We start from the raw sequence: 18,851 nt of genomic DNA, 5'->3' as shown, positions 1-18,851 counted from the left end.
ATCCATGTTTCACTTCCATACGTGGCTACACTCCATGCAAATACCTTCAGAAACGACTTCCTGACACTTAAATCTATACTTGATGTTAACAAATTCCTCTTCTTCAGAAACTCTTTCCTTGCCATTGCCAGACTACATTTTATATCCTCTCTACTTCAACCATCATCAGTTATTTTGCTCCCCAAATAGCAAAACTCATTTACTGCTATAAGCATCTCATTTCCTAATCTAATACCCACAGCATCACCCGATTTAATTAGACTACATTCCATTATCCTCGCTTTGCTTTTGTTGATGTTCATCTTATATCCTCCTCTCAAGACACTGTCCATTCCATTCAACTGCTCTTCCAAGTCCTTTGCTGTCTCTGACAGAATTACAATGTCGTCAGCGAACCTCAAATTTTTATTTCTTCTCCATGGATTTTAATTCCTACTCCGAATTTTTCTTTTGTTTCCTTTACTGCTTGCTCAGTATACAGATTCAATGGCATTGGGGATATGCTACAGCCCTGTCTCACTCCTGTCCCAACCACTGCTTCCCTTTCATGCCCCTCGACTCTTCCAACTGCCATCTGGTTTCTGTACAAATTGTAAATAGCCTTTCACTCCCTGTATTTTTACCCCTGCCACCTTCAGAATTTGAAAGAGAGTATTTCAGTCAACATTGTCAAAAGCTTTCTCTATTTCATTATAAATTCAAAAATAACACTTCTGCTTACCGTATTTACTCGAATCTAAGCCGCACTCGAATCTAAGCCGCACCTGAAAAATGAGACTCGAAATCAAGGAAAAAAAATTTTCCCGAATCTAAGCCGCACCTGAAGTTTGAGACTCGAAATTCAAGAGGAGAGAAAAGTTTTAGGCCACACCTCCAAATCGAAACAAAGTTGGTCCATTGTAATATGAGACACAATTTAGGTCGAATAAATGACGATACAGCTACAGTAGTTTGGTTCGATTCATAAGCTTAGCAGTTAAGCTGTACCAGGTAGCCATTGCTATGCGTCAGTCGCTCCGTCCGTATTTGTACGGGTACCCTTCCTTTTTCACGTGCTTCGTCTGGTTTGAATTGATTGCTTATTTTTCTTTGATCTGATAAGTGCCGTTCTCTTTGTTATAGGTGTTTACGTCACTCTAAGCTGAAAATGCATTACTGTACTGTCATACATTGTTTATCGCATTCTGATAATGAGTTTACGGCCTGTCGCCGCTCGCGGCATAGCTTGCTTTTGTGCGTGCTGCCGCCGCTTACAATTTTAAAAAGAGAGGAATCGTCTCATTATGGAAACAATGCCAAGAGACTGCTATTTGTTGTTACTATGCTGCTGCTTTCTTTGATAATGATCAACAAGAACCAAATAATAGACTGCGTATGATAGAAGATGTTCTGAACGAGAGTTTAGCGAAAATTTTTCTCCGTTTGAAAATCTTTGCAGACGCCTCTTTAGTACATTATATTCTGCACAGAAATTAGTCATCTTAGATTTAAAAATCTAGTCAATTGCTGTGCTTCAATTCTGACTGTATCACTATTAGGCATAAGAATACGAATATAAACATGACATGATATGTATATTCTTCCGCATTTGTTGTTGTCTCACTCTAGTTTCGTAGTTTATTAGGCAGACAGGATTTAAATGAGATAGCAGCAAATACGAAAGAATGCATGGTAAAATGTTTATATTCGTATTATTCTTATGGTGAAGAGAATACTGCGTGTGATTCACAATTCATAGAAGTTCCTATTAGCAACCATCTCTTCTCACAGGTAGGAAAAAATTCAGAACGTTGAGTTGGCCATATTGAGAAACATCCCAGTCTTGCCAGTCGGATTTTCGTAGTACATTGAAATGCTGCTACATTCGAAGATGAACAATACGGAATTTGTATTTGCTTCGTTGGATAATGTATGAAAATGAAGTGGTTGAAACTCGGGGCGGAGAAAAAAGCTCGTCTTCCACCTTTTTTTTTTAATTTTTTTACTGACGCAGAGGTTTTGGCGCCAGTATTTATCTTTGTGGCTGCAAAGCATGCCTGTGTAGCGCTACACATATTCGAAGGCAGAAGTTAGTTGTGGCAGCACCTACCAACATTTTTCAGAGCTTCCGCTTACTTTGCACTCGATTCTAAGCCGCAGGCGGTTTTTCGGATTACAAAAACCGGAAAAAAGTGCGGCTTAGATTCGAGTAAATACGGTAGTTGGATTTAATTTTGTTGATTCTTAAAGTGACACTATTAAAGACATATACTACTGGTAAACAAATATAGTTACCATGTATAATTGTTTCTCTTGATTTATTGGCATGCATGTTTACCAACTTATACCTCATGGTAGTTAAAAATACATCATAAATTAAACAGGTTTATTCATTACTATTCCCAAAGAGTACAGATGTAGAGAAATACGGGATGCAGCAGAAGACTACTAAGAAACTTCTAATAAGATTGGTGAAAATTGCAACAGGAAAAGGAGAGCTCTAGTGGTAGGTAGGAGTCATGGGAGGGGTGTAAGCCAGCAGCTACCATTTTTGAAATTAGTAAAAAGATAACAAAATTAATAATGACAAGTCATTAAAGACACCTTGGATCACTACAGGTATTAGTACTGTCACAGCATGGAAAAAATAAATAATGGCCCAGAAATGTTGTGATATAAACAGCACTGTAACATACTATAAAAAAATCAAGGGATGTGCACATCTTGTAAGAGGAGCTACCTTTATGATAAGTTCTACAAAGCTGCCTGCAGAAAGAAAATGAAAATTTCCTGTGCACAGACATCAAGTTGCAGTGTCAGGTTGTCTTAATAATAAGAAAACCATCTTTGGATTACTGCCATTTGCAATAATTTGAAACATACTGCAATAAAAAGAATTGAATAAACAGTTTGCATTGAAATTAAACAATGTTCATACTGTCATTTTATACTGATGACCATAAAAGATAAACTCAAAATTGGTAATGTTTATGCAAGTATCAAAATTTACAGCACCGCTGTAAAAGTGTCAGGTCTGTTGTTCCAATGTTAACTGCTTAACTCATCAACTGCTGACAAATGGAGAAGTGTCAACTAGTAAAAATAGTAGATAACAAAAGGAAGGATGCAGAAAATAATGAAACTTAGGCGACACCTCACTACAGTAATATTGCATTGATAACACATTTCTGATGATGATTCTCGATGCTGTAGTAGTAGAAGAGTTTGTGAAACACTAACAAACCTTGGAAAAAGGTGTGTTCACAGAATTGCTGGCATGTCTTTGGAGCTGCTACAGGAGATGACAATATATGAGCTTTCGGTGGTGGGGAGGGTTCCAGTTAGCTAGCCACTAGGTTGGTGAATTGGCTACTGTCGCACTGGAAGAGAACCCAACACCGTTAGCTCATATTGCCACCAGCTAAATGTGTTTTTGATGGCTCCAGTCAACCACAGCTCAGACAGCACTCACAAAGGCTGGAAAAACTGCAAGTGCAGTATTCATGAAGCACCACTATTTCTTTATCACTAAACTCGACACTAATCTCGGCTACAAAGCGGAGCTGCATGTGCCCTTAGTAACCTGTATCCTTCTTGGAAAGCATTGCAACAGAGAATTGCAGATAAGACAGACTAGGTAATGAGAGGCCTGATACCAATACCAGCACTGGGGAAGTATGTAATGGAAAAGAACTGAAAACCTCAGAGCTAAATTCAATACAGCAGTCATGGAATACAGAGGAATATCTCCTATAGATGCTGTGAATTCCCAAGCACAGCATCACCATTATACCAGAGTACCTGTCACAAATGCACTTAAGTTTTGACGGAGTTTAGACAGTTGTCTATGCAGCAACACATTTAAGCAGGTGGAAAGATAGTGCCAGTATATGAACAATGTATTGAGACTACATACCGCCTTGGAAAAGATGTCTCACTAATAATACAGGAAATTTTAGGAAGGCTTTTCTAACAGTACCCCTGGGAGGAGGAACACTCTGGAGCATTACATGCAGAGTCTCGGAGCCTATGTGGAAGGGAAAGCAAACTCACTGTGCCCGGGACACGTTAAGCCACAGCTGACGCAAGAATTCTGTGTTCAGTGGCAACTACGGTCGGTTGTGGGAAGTCCTGTTCCTCAATTGAAGGATACTTTTTTTTTTTAATTGAGAGAGATGGACGTCCTGCAGTGCCTCATATGTCACAAAGTATTTAATTCTGCTAAGAAGTACTTCATACAGTGTCATTATGCACATCTCCACACAGCCCATTACAAACAGATAGGAGGTGAAACAAGCAAAGAGCTTGTAGCCAGCCTTAAAAATGACATACCTGGGGATGTAAGTTTAAAAAATAGTTCTTAGGTCAGAAGTTATAGAAATAAACAGCATAGTTCATGTACTGTAATGAGTTTATACTATTCAGGTGAATGACAGTGAAGAAAACAGAACTGAAGCAGCAATTTGTGCAAGCTGCAAAGTTGCTCACATTATTTATAGTGATGAGTGGCAAGCTGTTGTCTGTGCGGCTTTTGTAAAATTGTGCATGGTAGCAATTGAAGAATGTTTGTTTCAAAGGCAGCTGCAGGTAATCGAAGGGGTTTGCCTTTCAAAGCATACAGTGTCTCGTCGAATCCTTGACCTCGAAGCGAATTTAGCCACAACTCACAAAAAAAGTAAATACCTTTGTTGCATTTTCATTAGCACTTGACAAAGTCACTGATGTATGTGACAGTGCTCAACCTTTAATATTTGTGCATGGTGTCAATATGGGGCCGGATGTGGTACCATTCGATTACACTGCAACAGGACTAGATATTTTTTTTAGCTGTCGGTGAATCAGTGGACATTATGAATTTGCCTCGGGCTAAGCTCCATTCTGTAGCCACGGACAGTGTGCCACAAATGGTGGGGGGTGTCATCAAGGTTTGGCTTCTCTTTTGAAAAGAAAACGCGTGAATGGATTAGGAAAAAGATATTGGACTTTTCACCAGAAGGCAGTGTGTGCTGAAACAGTGGAACTAAGTGGTGTAATGAAAGTTGAGGTCAGGTGTGTGAATTTTGCATGTCATCGTGATGTAAATCATCACCATTCCAAAGGATTCTTGAAAGATGAGGAAACATAGTGTGGGGCCATACCTAAACACAGCACAGTTCATTAGCAGCACAGTTCATTAGCAGAGTTGACGAGAAGTGCTTGATGTTTTCTTTGCCATTAGTGAGGAAATTAATCTCTTTTTGGAAATGAAAGGGGAAAAAATTAGTTGCCTAAACGATGTTAAATTGACATCTGACATAAATTTAAATCTGTCATTGCAGGGTAAAGAGTAGCTAATAGTTGACATATACAACTAAATCAGTGTGTTCATAGGAAAGTCAAGTTTGTGTGAGAGGCAGATTGGTAAAGGAATTTAACTTTGTTCAGTTGTCACACTTATTTAAAATTACCTGATGGTACCAGTTTCAGTGATTATCAAGCTGAGATAAGGCAGCTCATCATATCTTTTGAATCAAGATTTTGAGAGCTTGAATTTTTTAAATGGAAATGAAATTGTTCTGCACGCCTTTATCAGTTTCACACAATGATTTACCATCCTCGCTCCAGTTGGTAGTTATTGATCTCCAAAATTCAACATTGCTGAAAAACAAATACTACAGCAGACTGGATTTCTTATGGTGGTATTGTTCATTACAGCAAAAAACATTTCCGAAGCCCCACAAAAATGACACACAGATCATTTGCATGTTTTGATTTTACATATTCTAGTGAGAGCTTTTCTCTGCAATGAAAAGAATAAAAACCAAGGAACAATCTTTTCTTCGGGATGGGACACTGAAGGCTATTGTCCACATTAACACTGCAAACACTTTGATGCTTGATACTTCCACTCTTGTTGTGGAAAAAAAGTGTAATTTCAGATGCCCAACAAACGTATGCAATGTCATTTAAAATAGTTGTTTCTTATTTATTTTCTTAACTTCCCATTTCCCCAAGGTAGCATACTGTTATCTCGTAGCCATTAAGAGTAAGACTTTGGCAATCATTTAAGGTGCGGCAGGCAGGTCAAAAGGCTTGCCCTGCAACTACTATGCCACAGGCTGCTGGCCCATTTGTTCACAGCAAGTGACAACGCTCTGCAGCTCAGCACAGGGCTCTTAAGCTGGAACAGCCTGCTCTGTGTGGAAAAAAGAAGTGAATTATGACCCAATTGACATCTGGATAAAAGTGAGAAGGAAATAGTGAAACAAACGTAAGAAGTGGAACACAACACCATCACTATATAAGTTGCCACTGTGGCAGTAGCATAAACATTAAGCTGGAAAGTGCCAGACCCAAACAGTATTCAAAATGTCTAGCTTAAACTCTTCAACCTGACTTAAGACTATCAGGTTCAGTACCTTTGTTCAGCAGCCAGATATTATCCTCAAGGCCAGGCACGATATACTTTCTGCCAAACAGAGAGCATGACAAATACTACTAACAACATGCTTAAAATTATTTAATTGAATAGATAAAAAATCTACTCACAAAGTGGCTGCAAAACACACACATAAGACTATTGCGATTGGTAAACTTTTGGAGCCAGTGGCTCTTCTCCAGGCAGAAGGGATGAAGGGGATGGAAGAAGGGTGAAGGAAAAGGACAGGAGAGGTCTAGCAAAAGAAATAGATTTCGGGAAAGTCGCCCAGAACTGCGGGTCAGTGGAGACTTAACCATACTAGATGAGAAGGAAACCACATACTTATGCACATTGTAAAGTGTTCACTTTATGTCTAAGGAATATGCTGGATATCCATTTGATGCAAATAAAAATACTAGCAGAACAACATAAATGCTAGGTGAAGGAATCTAAATGTTGCAAAGAACAACCAATCATAGATTCGGTCATTGTAGAGTGCGCAGCAAATAAAAAAATAAATAAATAAAAAATAAAAAAAAAACAATTTCAGCTTACAATGATTATAAAGAGAATTTGACTCTGTTCCATATTATTACAGATTTGCAGATTTTGTAAAATAAACAGTTCAATCACCACCACACTGGAATTGTGGTTTATTCATCTCATGCAGTACATTTGCGATCCATTTGGTTTGCATACAGGAGAAATGTCAAAAATTTATAATACAGTTAAGGGATTTTTACATCAATAAATAATAGGACTAAAATAAATAACACTATAATGATATTTCTTGGAATATGTAATACATTCTATCCATCTCAAATTTCCAGTTCGTCGTACATGAATTCAGCCACTGAGTAATAACCTTTCGGTATCAGTGCCTCATATAGCTTTCTGTTAAGTGGACCTAAATTCATCTGCGTTAACTTGTTCCCTTTTAATTTATCACAAATTCCCATGTATTGCGGTACCTGGGCATATAGTCTGAGGTGGTGTGTGGGGGGCATAAAACATTCTCATCCGTTATGAAGCAATATCTTCAGCTCAAAAACAACAAAATAATAATAAGTTAATAACAAAGCAAATTAGGTTCATGAGAGGCATATTTCAAGGATGAAAGATTAAGCCAATTTTGGTTATTTTTAGCACTTCAAAAGTTCTCCTCTGTATCCAGTCCAATTGGATATGGGTTTATCATCGAAAATATCAACTGCTTAAGCTGTATGTTAAATCATCTGATGTACATGGATGACACGTATCTGCAGGCCTCAACAGGTCTACACTCAGACGGGATAGGAACTGAAATTGAGAGTAGCAGAGCAAAATCTGAAATGCTGAACTGTGTTCAAATGTTCCTTTACAAATGGAAAATCCTAAGGTTTTGCCAAAGTTTAAATCTTGTAACACTGCAAAGATGACCGATAGATATTAGTGTGAGTGATGTTGATGGAAAGCTGAAATAACTATTATTGAACAAAGCTCCAGAGGCTAATGGCATACCTATCAGATTCTATACCAAATTTATGGCCACGTTAGGTTGTCTCTTAACTATAATATACCATACATTACTGAAGTGTAAAACTGTGCACAGAATTTGGAAGAAAGCATAGGTTACACTCATCTGTGAGTAGAGTATCAGAAGTGATACATTAAAGAAACATTCAATATCGTTGATTTCCTTCTGTTACAGAATTTTGGTATGTATTCTGATCTCGGATGTAATGAGGTATCTTGAACAGAATGACTCCCTTCATCCCAACCAGCATGAATTGGTTACGGAAAAAGCTGCTCATGCTTTTCCCACATAGCATCATGAAAGCCGTAGATCAAAGAAATCAGTTAGGTGCTGTATTTCTAGACTTCCAGAAAGCATTTGACTTGATACTGCTCTAACTATAATTAATGAAAGTATTATACTGGATATCAAAAGAAATTTGTATCTGGATTGAATATTTCTTTGAGAAGACACAGCACATTATTTTGACAGGGAATCATTACAGATATACTGTGTGGTTATAATTAAAGTGCAATTATTCACAGAGGTTCAGTGTGGGATGCAATTATGGTACATCAGTGAAACTTGATAGTATTCCAGTGCATTAATGCAGGTTACACTGGAAAAAATTGGTTCAAATTTTGGCCAATACGTGCAAGTTTGGCACCGCAAATGCTAGAAAAACTTGTGGAAATATTTCCATATGCAGTTGATTAGGAATGGGACATGGGTAGAAAAGGTTAAACAAGTGAAAAGGGCATAATGTTGATTTTGTTATTAACCTTTGCTTGCACAGTTTGTTTAATATGAGCTCTGGAGATATCGAGGATATGCTGAATCTGTAAAACTACGTGATCAACAGTTGCTTGCAGCAGCTCCAGTGGTATCTAAGCAATGTCCCTGATGATGAGTGTTCTTTTAGGTATTCCCCCAGCTAAAAGTCACATGGATCAGGTGATCTTGCAGGCCATTAATCTGGAAAATCTCTAGAGAATATGGAAGCGTGTATTAAGCAGATTGTTCAGTGGGTGAGGACATGAGGAGTTGTCCCATCCTGCTTGAAAACAGTGGTTTCCACACAGTAGTGCTCTCCCAAAGTGGGAATCAAATGTTGCACAAAAAAGTCTTGACAACATGCAGACATCACGGTACATCTGACTGGGGCCTATGGTTGTATTCTTTTCAAAGAAGAATGAACTGAGAATAAATATGCTTGTGAATCCACACCACACTTTCAAATATAATGAGTGCAGTTGCTTTTTATACACAACACACAATTTAACAGTACTCTAAATTTGCCAGTGCTGTGTATTATCCGCAACCTGCAGTGTTGTAACATGTACCTCGTCACTCCATAGAATACTGCCGAGCCACATGGTCATCAATTTCGATCTCTGCCAGGAATCGAGGAGCAAATCCAGAATGTTGCTGCAGATCATGAGGTTTCACTTACTGCATTGTCTGGATCATGTGCGGGTGCCAGTGTAAAATGGACCACAAAACTTGCCATACTGTTGACCATGGGATGGACAATTCTCGTGACACTGCACGAACACAAGCACCAGTATTTCGGGAGCACGTGCTGCATCATCAGTTACAGCAGTAGCGACCTTGTCAATAACTTCCACTGAGATTGGACACCTTGGTCTTCCAGGTGCCACACCAAGCTCACACATGTTTTCAAATTGCATTATCTTCTCCTTTAAACCATTTAATAACATTGGGCCTCTCCTCGGACCTTTCAGTCAGTGGTACTCTCTCACTGCAGCACCGTAATTGGCGCTGTTCACATAAAACGATTTCACTGACGGTGCACGGTCTGTCTTCTTGATAGCCATACTGTTCACTCGTGCTGTGGCATGTCAAATGACAGCTTGGATGCCATACTATCATATAGTGCCAGAGTTGCACCTGCTATTGGAACTAATTTTTCTGCAGTGTAAATAAGTTCCGTATAATGCATTAGCACATCTACCAAGTTTTGGTGCCCTACAATAACTACAGCCCACAATGGGCCTCTGTGAGTAAATACACTTTGATTACGACCAACTGGTAGAAGCAACATAGGGTGTCTCAGGCAAGTGTGTCAAGACCCTTTCTGTTAAAGTTATATATTAATGACCCATCAGACAATGTTAATAGTATTGCAGCGTGGCGGGTTAAAAGTTGTGTTGTGTGGCGTAATTGTTTGACCACGGTCTTTCGTTGTACTGTGCGCTACAAAAAGTTCCACCTACCTCAGTACGGCGTCTGGTCACCATCCTGATTCTCTGCGTTCCTAGATACTGATCAGACGATGTTAAAAGCAGCGTTGAAGAAAAACATTGTCAATACTTAGGTTTGCAAAGTCTGCCTAAACTCTGGTAGCAAGCTATCCTGTAATATCTTATAACGATTTTCAGGTGCTTCATTCTTTTAAAGAAAATGTCCAAATTCCGCAACAAGTTATTCATTTAAGGTTCAAAATTAATGAATTAGCCATCACCCCGTATTTGTTCAAATGACTAATATCAGTGTCTTCAGCTCACAGTTCATACAACCGAGTATACACATACGACAGCCAGAAATAGAAATGTACTTAAGTCCGACCCGAATTACTGTGATCTACAGTCAATGCTCTGTTACAATATACGAGTTTCACATTTGGTTCATTTTCAGTGGATTTCTAATAAAGGAACTGCTCACCAACTATTCCATAGATGAATGTGAAACATGCCACGCGGAATTCTACAAAGGCCGAAAGTTCACACATATTTATCTTTCCAACTAAACACTTCACAAAGCTCAAATTAACACAATCTGTCCGTAAATGAAACTGCTTTTGCGTCAATACCATCCAGACGCGAAATACCAGTAACTTCCTCATTTTACTCATAACATAGATGGACACATCCAACATGACCTGTACGTCCAATAGCTAGCCAATGACTCCTTCCGTGCTGTTCCTTCCAGGGCTTATAACTACTTGATAGAATGCAGGAAGTGCTTTACTCTGATTGGTTGTTCAGAATGACTAGCCAATCGAAACAATCCTTAGAGTTCTATCTCGCGCGAAAACTGTCCTACGCCAATCAATATTCACAGACGCATTTACGTCACTTCATCATGCAAATCTTAATAAAATGTTTAACAAAACCAAACGAAAAGAAAACTAATCTTGAAACGACTTTAGAAAATCATTACTCTATGTATGTCTATTCTGGCTGCCTTCTTACAAAAGCAAGTACCCTTGTACATACGTCACAGCAAGGTAGGGAAATTACAGCTTTCATTGCAACTGGTTGCTTCACACTTTCCCACGACATAGTTACGCAATGTTTAACATCAGATAATATTGAATCTTTACATATGTCCCACATGTACACTCTCACTCACTCTTGTATTCACACAACAAAACAAATAGTTATTAAATAAATATTAATCCTTTCTGAATTCTTTGACACGAAAATGAGAAATAGTGAATGTTTTTAATTATAAAAAATCTGCCATTTATTGAACTTCAGTAATAGTTCCAAATGATACTAAAAGACAGACTGCTCTAAATCTGAAAGTATTTTGGCTATATATCTGAGATTTTAATACCACCTTCCTTTTAATGACAAAGGGCTGTATATTGGCTTTCAACAAAATTGAATAATATTTAATACTGTTTATTTAGATTCTTAGGGAGCCTGAATATTCTGTCACTCAAACTAACAAAGGTTGCGCTTCCCATGACTAGTCTAGTTACAGCCAACGGCACCAAAGCTACGAGCCTGTACTTCAAAGTAGCTTACTGCAATAAAATGCTATTGTGTATTGACTCTCGACGTTACAGTATCCTCATCATTTTTGCAGATGGTGCAGCTATTTATTGTGAAGTTCCATCTGAAAAAAGCTGCATGAATGCGTAGGTAGATCTTCATGAAGTTTCCAAATAGTGTGACAGTCTGCGTTTTGCTTTTAGTGGACATAAATATAAAAGTTGTGTACTTCCCAAAACGCCAAACATAATAAAGTGCTGTTGTTGACATTGATATCTTCAGTCCAAAGACTCATTTTATGTAGCTCTCCAAACTAGTGTATCCTGTGCAAACCACTTTCTCTCTCCATAACTGGTGCAGTGTACGTCCATTTGAACCTGCTAACTGTAATCAAGTCTTGGTCTCCCTCTACAATTTTTACTCCATGCTACCCTGCATTACCAAATTGATGATTCTCTGATACTTCAGGATGAGTCTTTATCAACCAAGCCCTTCTTTTAGTTGAGTTGCGTTATGAATTTTGCTGCTCCCCAATTTGATCCAGTACATCCTCATTCTATGCCTACAATATCAATGAGTCACAGTTGGAATTGACGAACTTGTGAAATATCTGGATGTAACAAATGGTTCAAATGGCTCTGAGCACTATGGGACTTAACATCTGTGGTCATCAGTTCCCTAGAACTTAAAACTACTTAAACCTAACCAACCTAAGGACATCACACACATCCATGCCCGAGGCAGGATTCAAATCTGCGACCGTAGCAGTCGCGCGGTTCCGGACTGAGCGCCTAGAACCGCTAGACCACCGCGGCCGGCCTGGATGTAACAACTTGCAGGAATGTGAAATGGAACAATCACATAAACTCAGTCATATGCTCAGAACTTTGGTTTTTACTCAAATATGTAGGACAAATACCGGGAAGGTCTGACAAGGTACATTGAACATAAAGCGGACATCAGTTATCTCACCAAAGCCTACTTTAAGTTTCAAGAACCAGTATGAAGTGAAGAATCTAGGATTGTATAACAGCCCTGTATGTATTGCTCCTGTACTTGTAGGGTGAAGAGATTATTAGTGCAAGTACAGTGCATACAGAAACATTTCAGCACTTTCTCCCTGTGCTCGATACATGAATGGTATGGGAAGAAATCATATTATGTTGTACTATGGGAAGCACTCTCTGCCACACACTTAAATTTGGTTTGCTGAATATGGATATAGATGTAAAAGGAAAAAGAAAATTGACTTGAAAAAGTTCTAAAGTTCTGATATTACAATTAGAGAGAATGGCTTGCCAGCACTTACTTTCAGGGGGCATATTCCAAGTAGTGCTAACATACACATTTGGAAGGAAGGAAGGAAGGAAGGAAGGAAGGAAGAGGGGGGGGGGACACTGTACCTAGCTTTTGGAACTGTTAGCTCCTTTCTCAGGGAAGAAGGGACAGATTGGTGAAGGTGGGAAGGACGAGCAAGTCACTCAGATTGATGTTGGGAGGCGCCCACCTGTTGATAGGGCACTTGTTTATTCACTCAGCAGTTATGGCCATTAGTTTTTATTAGACTCCAAATAAATTTTTTTTTCCCTCCAGAATGTCAGAAATTGTAAGAGTCTTAGTAAAGTCTCTGAATTAGATGTTGATAATAAAATAAATTTAAAAAATGAAATTTGCGTAATGAAAGAATTTGAGCAATTATAAATTGGAAGAGGGGGGGGGGGGGGGGTTACTTAAGATACACCAAAAAATGAATGATGTAACAAAATATCCAAATGCCACAATTCTGTAGGAGTACAGTGGCTTGCTGATTACAGATGTAACAAGTTATTCCTTGATTGAAAGACAGAAAATATCAGGAAGATATTACTTTGTATTGAATTGCTAATTTTGGGCATGTAAACTGTAAATAAGAGCAATGTCACAATGCATCAGTTTATTCTCTCTCAGCTATGTGGTTACCGTTGATTTAATTTGTAAATAGATTTTTAATAATACTCTTCATATTCTTCACCATTTGATGGTATGTTCTTTTCCAGAACACAAAACAAAATGAATAGAGATTTTTGAACAGCAGCTTTTTTATTTTATGTGTAACTGCATTGAGGGATTTGATGCCAGCTGTGGAAAAGAACATCTTCTTATATTGTAAGCTATACTGCAGACAGTAGTTTAAATTCAATATAAGTTATGGTAGATGATGATTTTCTCTTGTTATTTGAAATTTTAAAGGTGGAGGAAACTTATATCTCCTCTAATGCAAAAGTAAATCCAAATAAAAGGGCACAAATATATTATGGTGTTGTATACATACATTTTTTTTACACCATAATTTTCTTTCCCTTTTGTAACAGCTATCTATTGTTGTTGTCTTTGGTCTACACCCAGTTGAGAGTGTATTTTACTTTGAGCATGCATTCAGTTTCACATTTGGCATTAAAGATAGACGTTAACCTCTGTATATAGGAATTGTTGACTATTGGATTGACTTAATATTCTCTCTCTCTCGCACACACACACACACACACACACACACACACACACACACACACACACACACACACCTCATATCATGTTATTAAATGTGGAACTCTTAAGTTCCATCAGTCAGTCATTATAACTTGGGTGTGAAAATACCATGAGCGAAATTGTATTTGAAGTGATAGCTTTCAATTCTGTCGATGGTCGGCATCTTGATATTAGAATTCTGTAGCTGAATGTTATAAATTATTATTAATTTTTCAGTCTAATGTATAATTTAATTTACTTTCAAAGAAAGAATGATTTCAAAATTGCGTGGTTGATCATGTTTCATTATGTTGGTGCAGTCTGAATTTTCAAATGCTAGGTGCGTTTTCAACTGTTACTTATGTACCGGGTGATCAAAAAGTCAGTATAAATTTGAAAACTTAATAAACCACGGAATAATGTAGATAGAGAGGTAAAAATTGACACACATGCTTCGAATGACATGGGGTTTTATTAGAACAAAAAAAAAAAAAAGGTTCACAAAATGTCCGATAGATGGCACTGGACAGCAAAATGTCAGTGACTGCGCATGACAATCATGTATAAAAAAGGAGCTGTAATGAGAGAGAGAATCAGATGCGCCAGCAGTTGCAGCATGTTGACGTTACCTGAAAAGGCGCTTTTCGTGAAGCTATATTATCAGAATGGGGAATGTGCTAGTTCAGCATTACAATCCTATCGCCATAGGAAGGGGATTCAAACGAGTAAAGGTCCGTTGACAAATGCAGCTGTGGCGAGAACGATTTCGGAGTTGGAAGCCGCGGGTTGTTTAGGCGATAGACCCCGTAGTGGCTGACCGAGCACAAGGCGTAATGCTGCTGAGACAGTTCAGGAAGAAATGGAGATTGTAGCGGGTTCGTATATGCATGGGGAAGTCAGTGCTCATGCAGTCGCACGTCGCACCGGCATTGCATACACTACTGTTTGGTTGGCACTGAGGCGTACCCTCCAATGCTATACGTACAAAATCCATCGGCATCATGAACTGTTACCTGGCGATTTAGTGAAGCGGAGGGCATTTGTGGTGTGGGCGTTTCAAAAGATGGCGGAAGATGACGATTGGTTGAGTAACGTGTTGTGGACCGACAAAGCTCATTTCATGCTTTGAGGGTCTGTCAACGCCCACAACTGCAGAATTTGGGCTACCGAAAATCCTAGAACTGTCGTGGAAACTCCATTGCATGACGAGAAATTCACGGTATGAGTTGGATTTACCACATCTACCGTTATCGGGCCTTTTTTCTTCGAGGAAATGCGCGATTCTGGTTTTGTAACTGCTACTGTGACGGGTGAGAGGTACGCCGATATGTTACAGAATCGCATCATCCCCAGCCTGACTGATAAACACCTGCTGGAACATACGATGTTTATGCAGGATGGCGCTCCACCCCATATTGCTAGATGCGTGAAACATCTCTTGCTCGTGTCGTTTGGTGGTGATCGTGTGCTCAGCCGCCACTTCCGTCATGCTTGGCCTCCCAGGTCCCCAGACCTCAGTCCGTGCGATTATTGGCTTTGGGGTTACCTGAAGTCGCAAGTGTATCGTGATCGACCGACATCTCTAGGGATGCTGAAAGACAACATCCAACACCAATGCCTCACCATAATTCCAGACATGCTTTACAGTGCTGTTCACAACATTATTCCTCAACTACAGCTATTGTTGAGGAATGATGGTGGACATATTGAGCATTTCCTGTAAAGAACATCATCTTTGCTTTGTTATGCTAATTATTGCTATTCTTATCAGATGAAGCGCCATCTGTCGGACATTTTTTGAACTTTTGTATTTTTTTGGTTCTAATAAAACCCCATGTCATTCCAAACATGTGTGTCAATTTGTACCTTTCTATCTACATTATTCTGTGATTTATTCAGTTTTCAAATTTATACTGACATTTTGATCACCCGGTATTTTAAAGAAATAATTTTTAATTGTACCAAATATTGGCTTTGTTGTTAGATGGAATTGCTACAAGACTTCTATGAGACAACTTTGGATGCCCTGAAAGATGCCAAGAATGACAGGCTTTGGTTCAAGACAAACACAAAGCTGGGAAAACTCTACTTCGATCGTTCAGACTTCAACAAACTTGCCAAAATACTAAAGCAGCTGCATCAATCTTGTCAGGTAAAAGAGTAGTCTTGTTAAGTCTCATCCTTTCTACCTTTTTATAAAGTGATATTGTTATGAAATCATATCTTAGAGTACGATTAAGCAGGTAATGTGGTAAATCCAACACAAAAGTATCTCATTAATGCAAATAAACACAAACTTTGGTATGGTAAAGTGACATTTAAGTAGCAGAAGTGTCTATGATGTTGTACACTGTCTTGAAATTAGGGAAAAAGTCTGCTTTGTGGGTGACTGTAGGCAGAAATTGGAGGAGAGGTAGGGTGTGTGTGTGTGTGTGTGTGTGTGTGTGTGTGTGTGTGTGTGTGTGTGTGTCACAAGCAGTTATTTTGTGGCAATGGGACAAATATATTCATGAGCCAGAACATTATCACCACCGCCTACCGCAATATTTAATGCTGCCTTAGAGCATTGCGGCACATGATGCGATACACAAAGTCTATAGGCAGAGCATAGAGGAAGATAGAACAGTTCTAGCGACAAAATGTGCCATTTATGGGGAAATGCAGGGCAGGTTGTTATGACCTGTTGCCTGAGAATGAGCATTTTGGAAAGGGTGAAGGTGGTTGGCTATCCACTTGATACTGTCAGTATCTGTGGAAAGTGCTTGAAGGTAGGTGAGACCATGAGTAGGGGACAAAGTGCTGGATGTCCACACCTCATCAGAGATGGTGGATCATAGGACTGCCTGCTCTGTAAAGCTGGATAGTAAGCAGTCTGTGGCAGATCTGATGACAGAGCACAGTGCTGGAGCAAGCAGAAGAGTTTTCAAGTACACTGTTCAGCACACATTGTTGAGGCCTATGATCACGGGAAACATGTCACCTGTTCAGATGAATTGTAATCCTCGTTTCACCACGTTGATGCTCGTGTCAAGCTCCAGTGTCATCCAGGCAAATGGCTGCTGAAAAACCGAGCGAGGTGGCGCAGTGGTTAGACACTGGACTCGCATTCGGGAGGACGACGGTTCAATCCCGCGTCCGGCCATCCTGATTTAGGTTTTCCGTGATTTCCCTAAATCGCTCCAGGCAAATGCCGGGATGGTTCCTTTCAAAGGGCACGGCCGACTTCCTTCCCCGTCCTTCCCTAATCCGATGAGACCGATGACTTCGCTGTCTGGTCTCCTTCCCCCAAAAACCACCACCACCACCGCTGCTGAAAATGTGCACTGCGCTATGAACACAGGACACAGGCCAGTAGAGGCAATATTATGCTGTGGAGGACATTCGCCTCGGCTTGAATGGGACCTGTGATAATAATTGAAGGCATCATGACAGCTGTGGACTAAGTGAACATTGTTGCAAATGACTTACATCCCTTCTTACTTGATGTCTTCCCCAACAGCAGTGGTATCTTCCAGCAGTGCTGGGCAGGAGGGTTTGCATACTTCGTTGAAGTCGATAGCTGTGCAGGCAGTAGCATAGCTACTGGCAGGGTCATCCAAGTCGGACAGGTCTTGACTGAGGAGTCAGACAAAGTGTGTCCCACAACATAGGGCAGGGAGGCACTAGAGGTGTAGTGAAGCCAGCTTCCTTAGAGGAGTAAATGACATACAAATACTGGTACTCCATGTTGGGGTCGGTCATGGGGCTAATAATCCCATACTGGGAAAAAAAAATTATGTAAATTCAATAGAAGCTTCAGAAACTGGAAGGAAAACATGGATCAAGAGCTCGGCAAAGGAAACAGATAAACGATCTGACAGTAGCGTCATGGAGTGTGAGAACAATGCTTCAGCCTGTAAAAATGAAAGAAATAGCCAATGAAATTTAAGTATTATGTTGTAGGGCTACAGGAAATAAGATGGAAGGGAAATGGCCATATAGATAAACCTGAGTACTCATTGGTATATAGTGGACCAGAAAAAAGAATAGGCCAACTTGGAACAGGGTTCATAATAACTAGGGAATTTGGTAAAAGCAGGGTAAAATTTGAACCCATAAATGAAAGAATGTGCAAACTTGGACCAAGAGGGAAATTTAGTAATATAGCAATAGTGAATGCACATGCACCAACAGAGGAAAAAGTGGCTATAATTAAAGAACAGTTCTACGAAGATTTGAGAAAAGTATGCTGAGCAGTACCTAAATATGACCTGAGATTTTAATGCAAAAATAGGGAGGATTGAACATCCAAATGGAGTTTCTGGAAAATATTCACCACATGAAGAAAACAGTGAAAATGGAGACTTACTATGCCAATACGCAGCAAGGAATAATATGATAAAAGTACGTGCTTCCCACACAAAAGGATCCATCTGGGTACTTGTAAGTGTGCAGTGAATGGAGTAGTCAATCAGATTGTCCATATTTTAGTGACTGCATGCCACTTCATGTCAGTTATGGATGTATGGAGGTGCAGAGGACCAAACTGTGAGTTGGACCACTTTGTGATAAAATCAGTCTCGAGAGAGAAACTGTCATTAACAAATGGCAACAGAACTTGAAAGAAAATGAAACAATATACTGACAAACTGAGGATTCCTGATGAAGTAAAAAAAAAAAAAAAAAAAATAATAATAATAGAAAGTAACACTAAGCAGAAAGTTGAGCAGTGAAGAGACTGCAGTAGTAG

At 39.3% G+C, this 18,851-nt stretch overlaps 1 protein-coding gene across 1 annotated transcript in view; it reads left to right on the top strand.

Moving 5' to 3' along the window:
• The window catches only part of LOC124799259 (COP9 signalosome complex subunit 2), a 101,761-nt gene that overhangs the window by 23,606 nt on the left and 59,304 nt on the right, over positions 1-18,851 (top strand). The window contains exon 4 of the mRNA XM_047262822.1: positions 16,107-16,274. Coding sequence (XP_047118778.1) covers positions 16,107-16,274 — 168 coding nt within the window. The remainder of the gene's footprint in view (positions 1-16,106; positions 16,275-18,851) is intronic.

Source organism: Schistocerca piceifrons, chromosome 5 (genome assembly GCF_021461385.2).
Source record: "Schistocerca piceifrons isolate TAMUIC-IGC-003096 chromosome 5, iqSchPice1.1, whole genome shotgun sequence".
NCBI classification, from domain to species: Eukaryota; Metazoa; Arthropoda; class Insecta; order Orthoptera; family Acrididae; genus Schistocerca; species Schistocerca piceifrons.
Note: the sequence above shows the minus strand (reverse complement) of the source record. Positions and strands in the feature narration are given on the sequence as shown.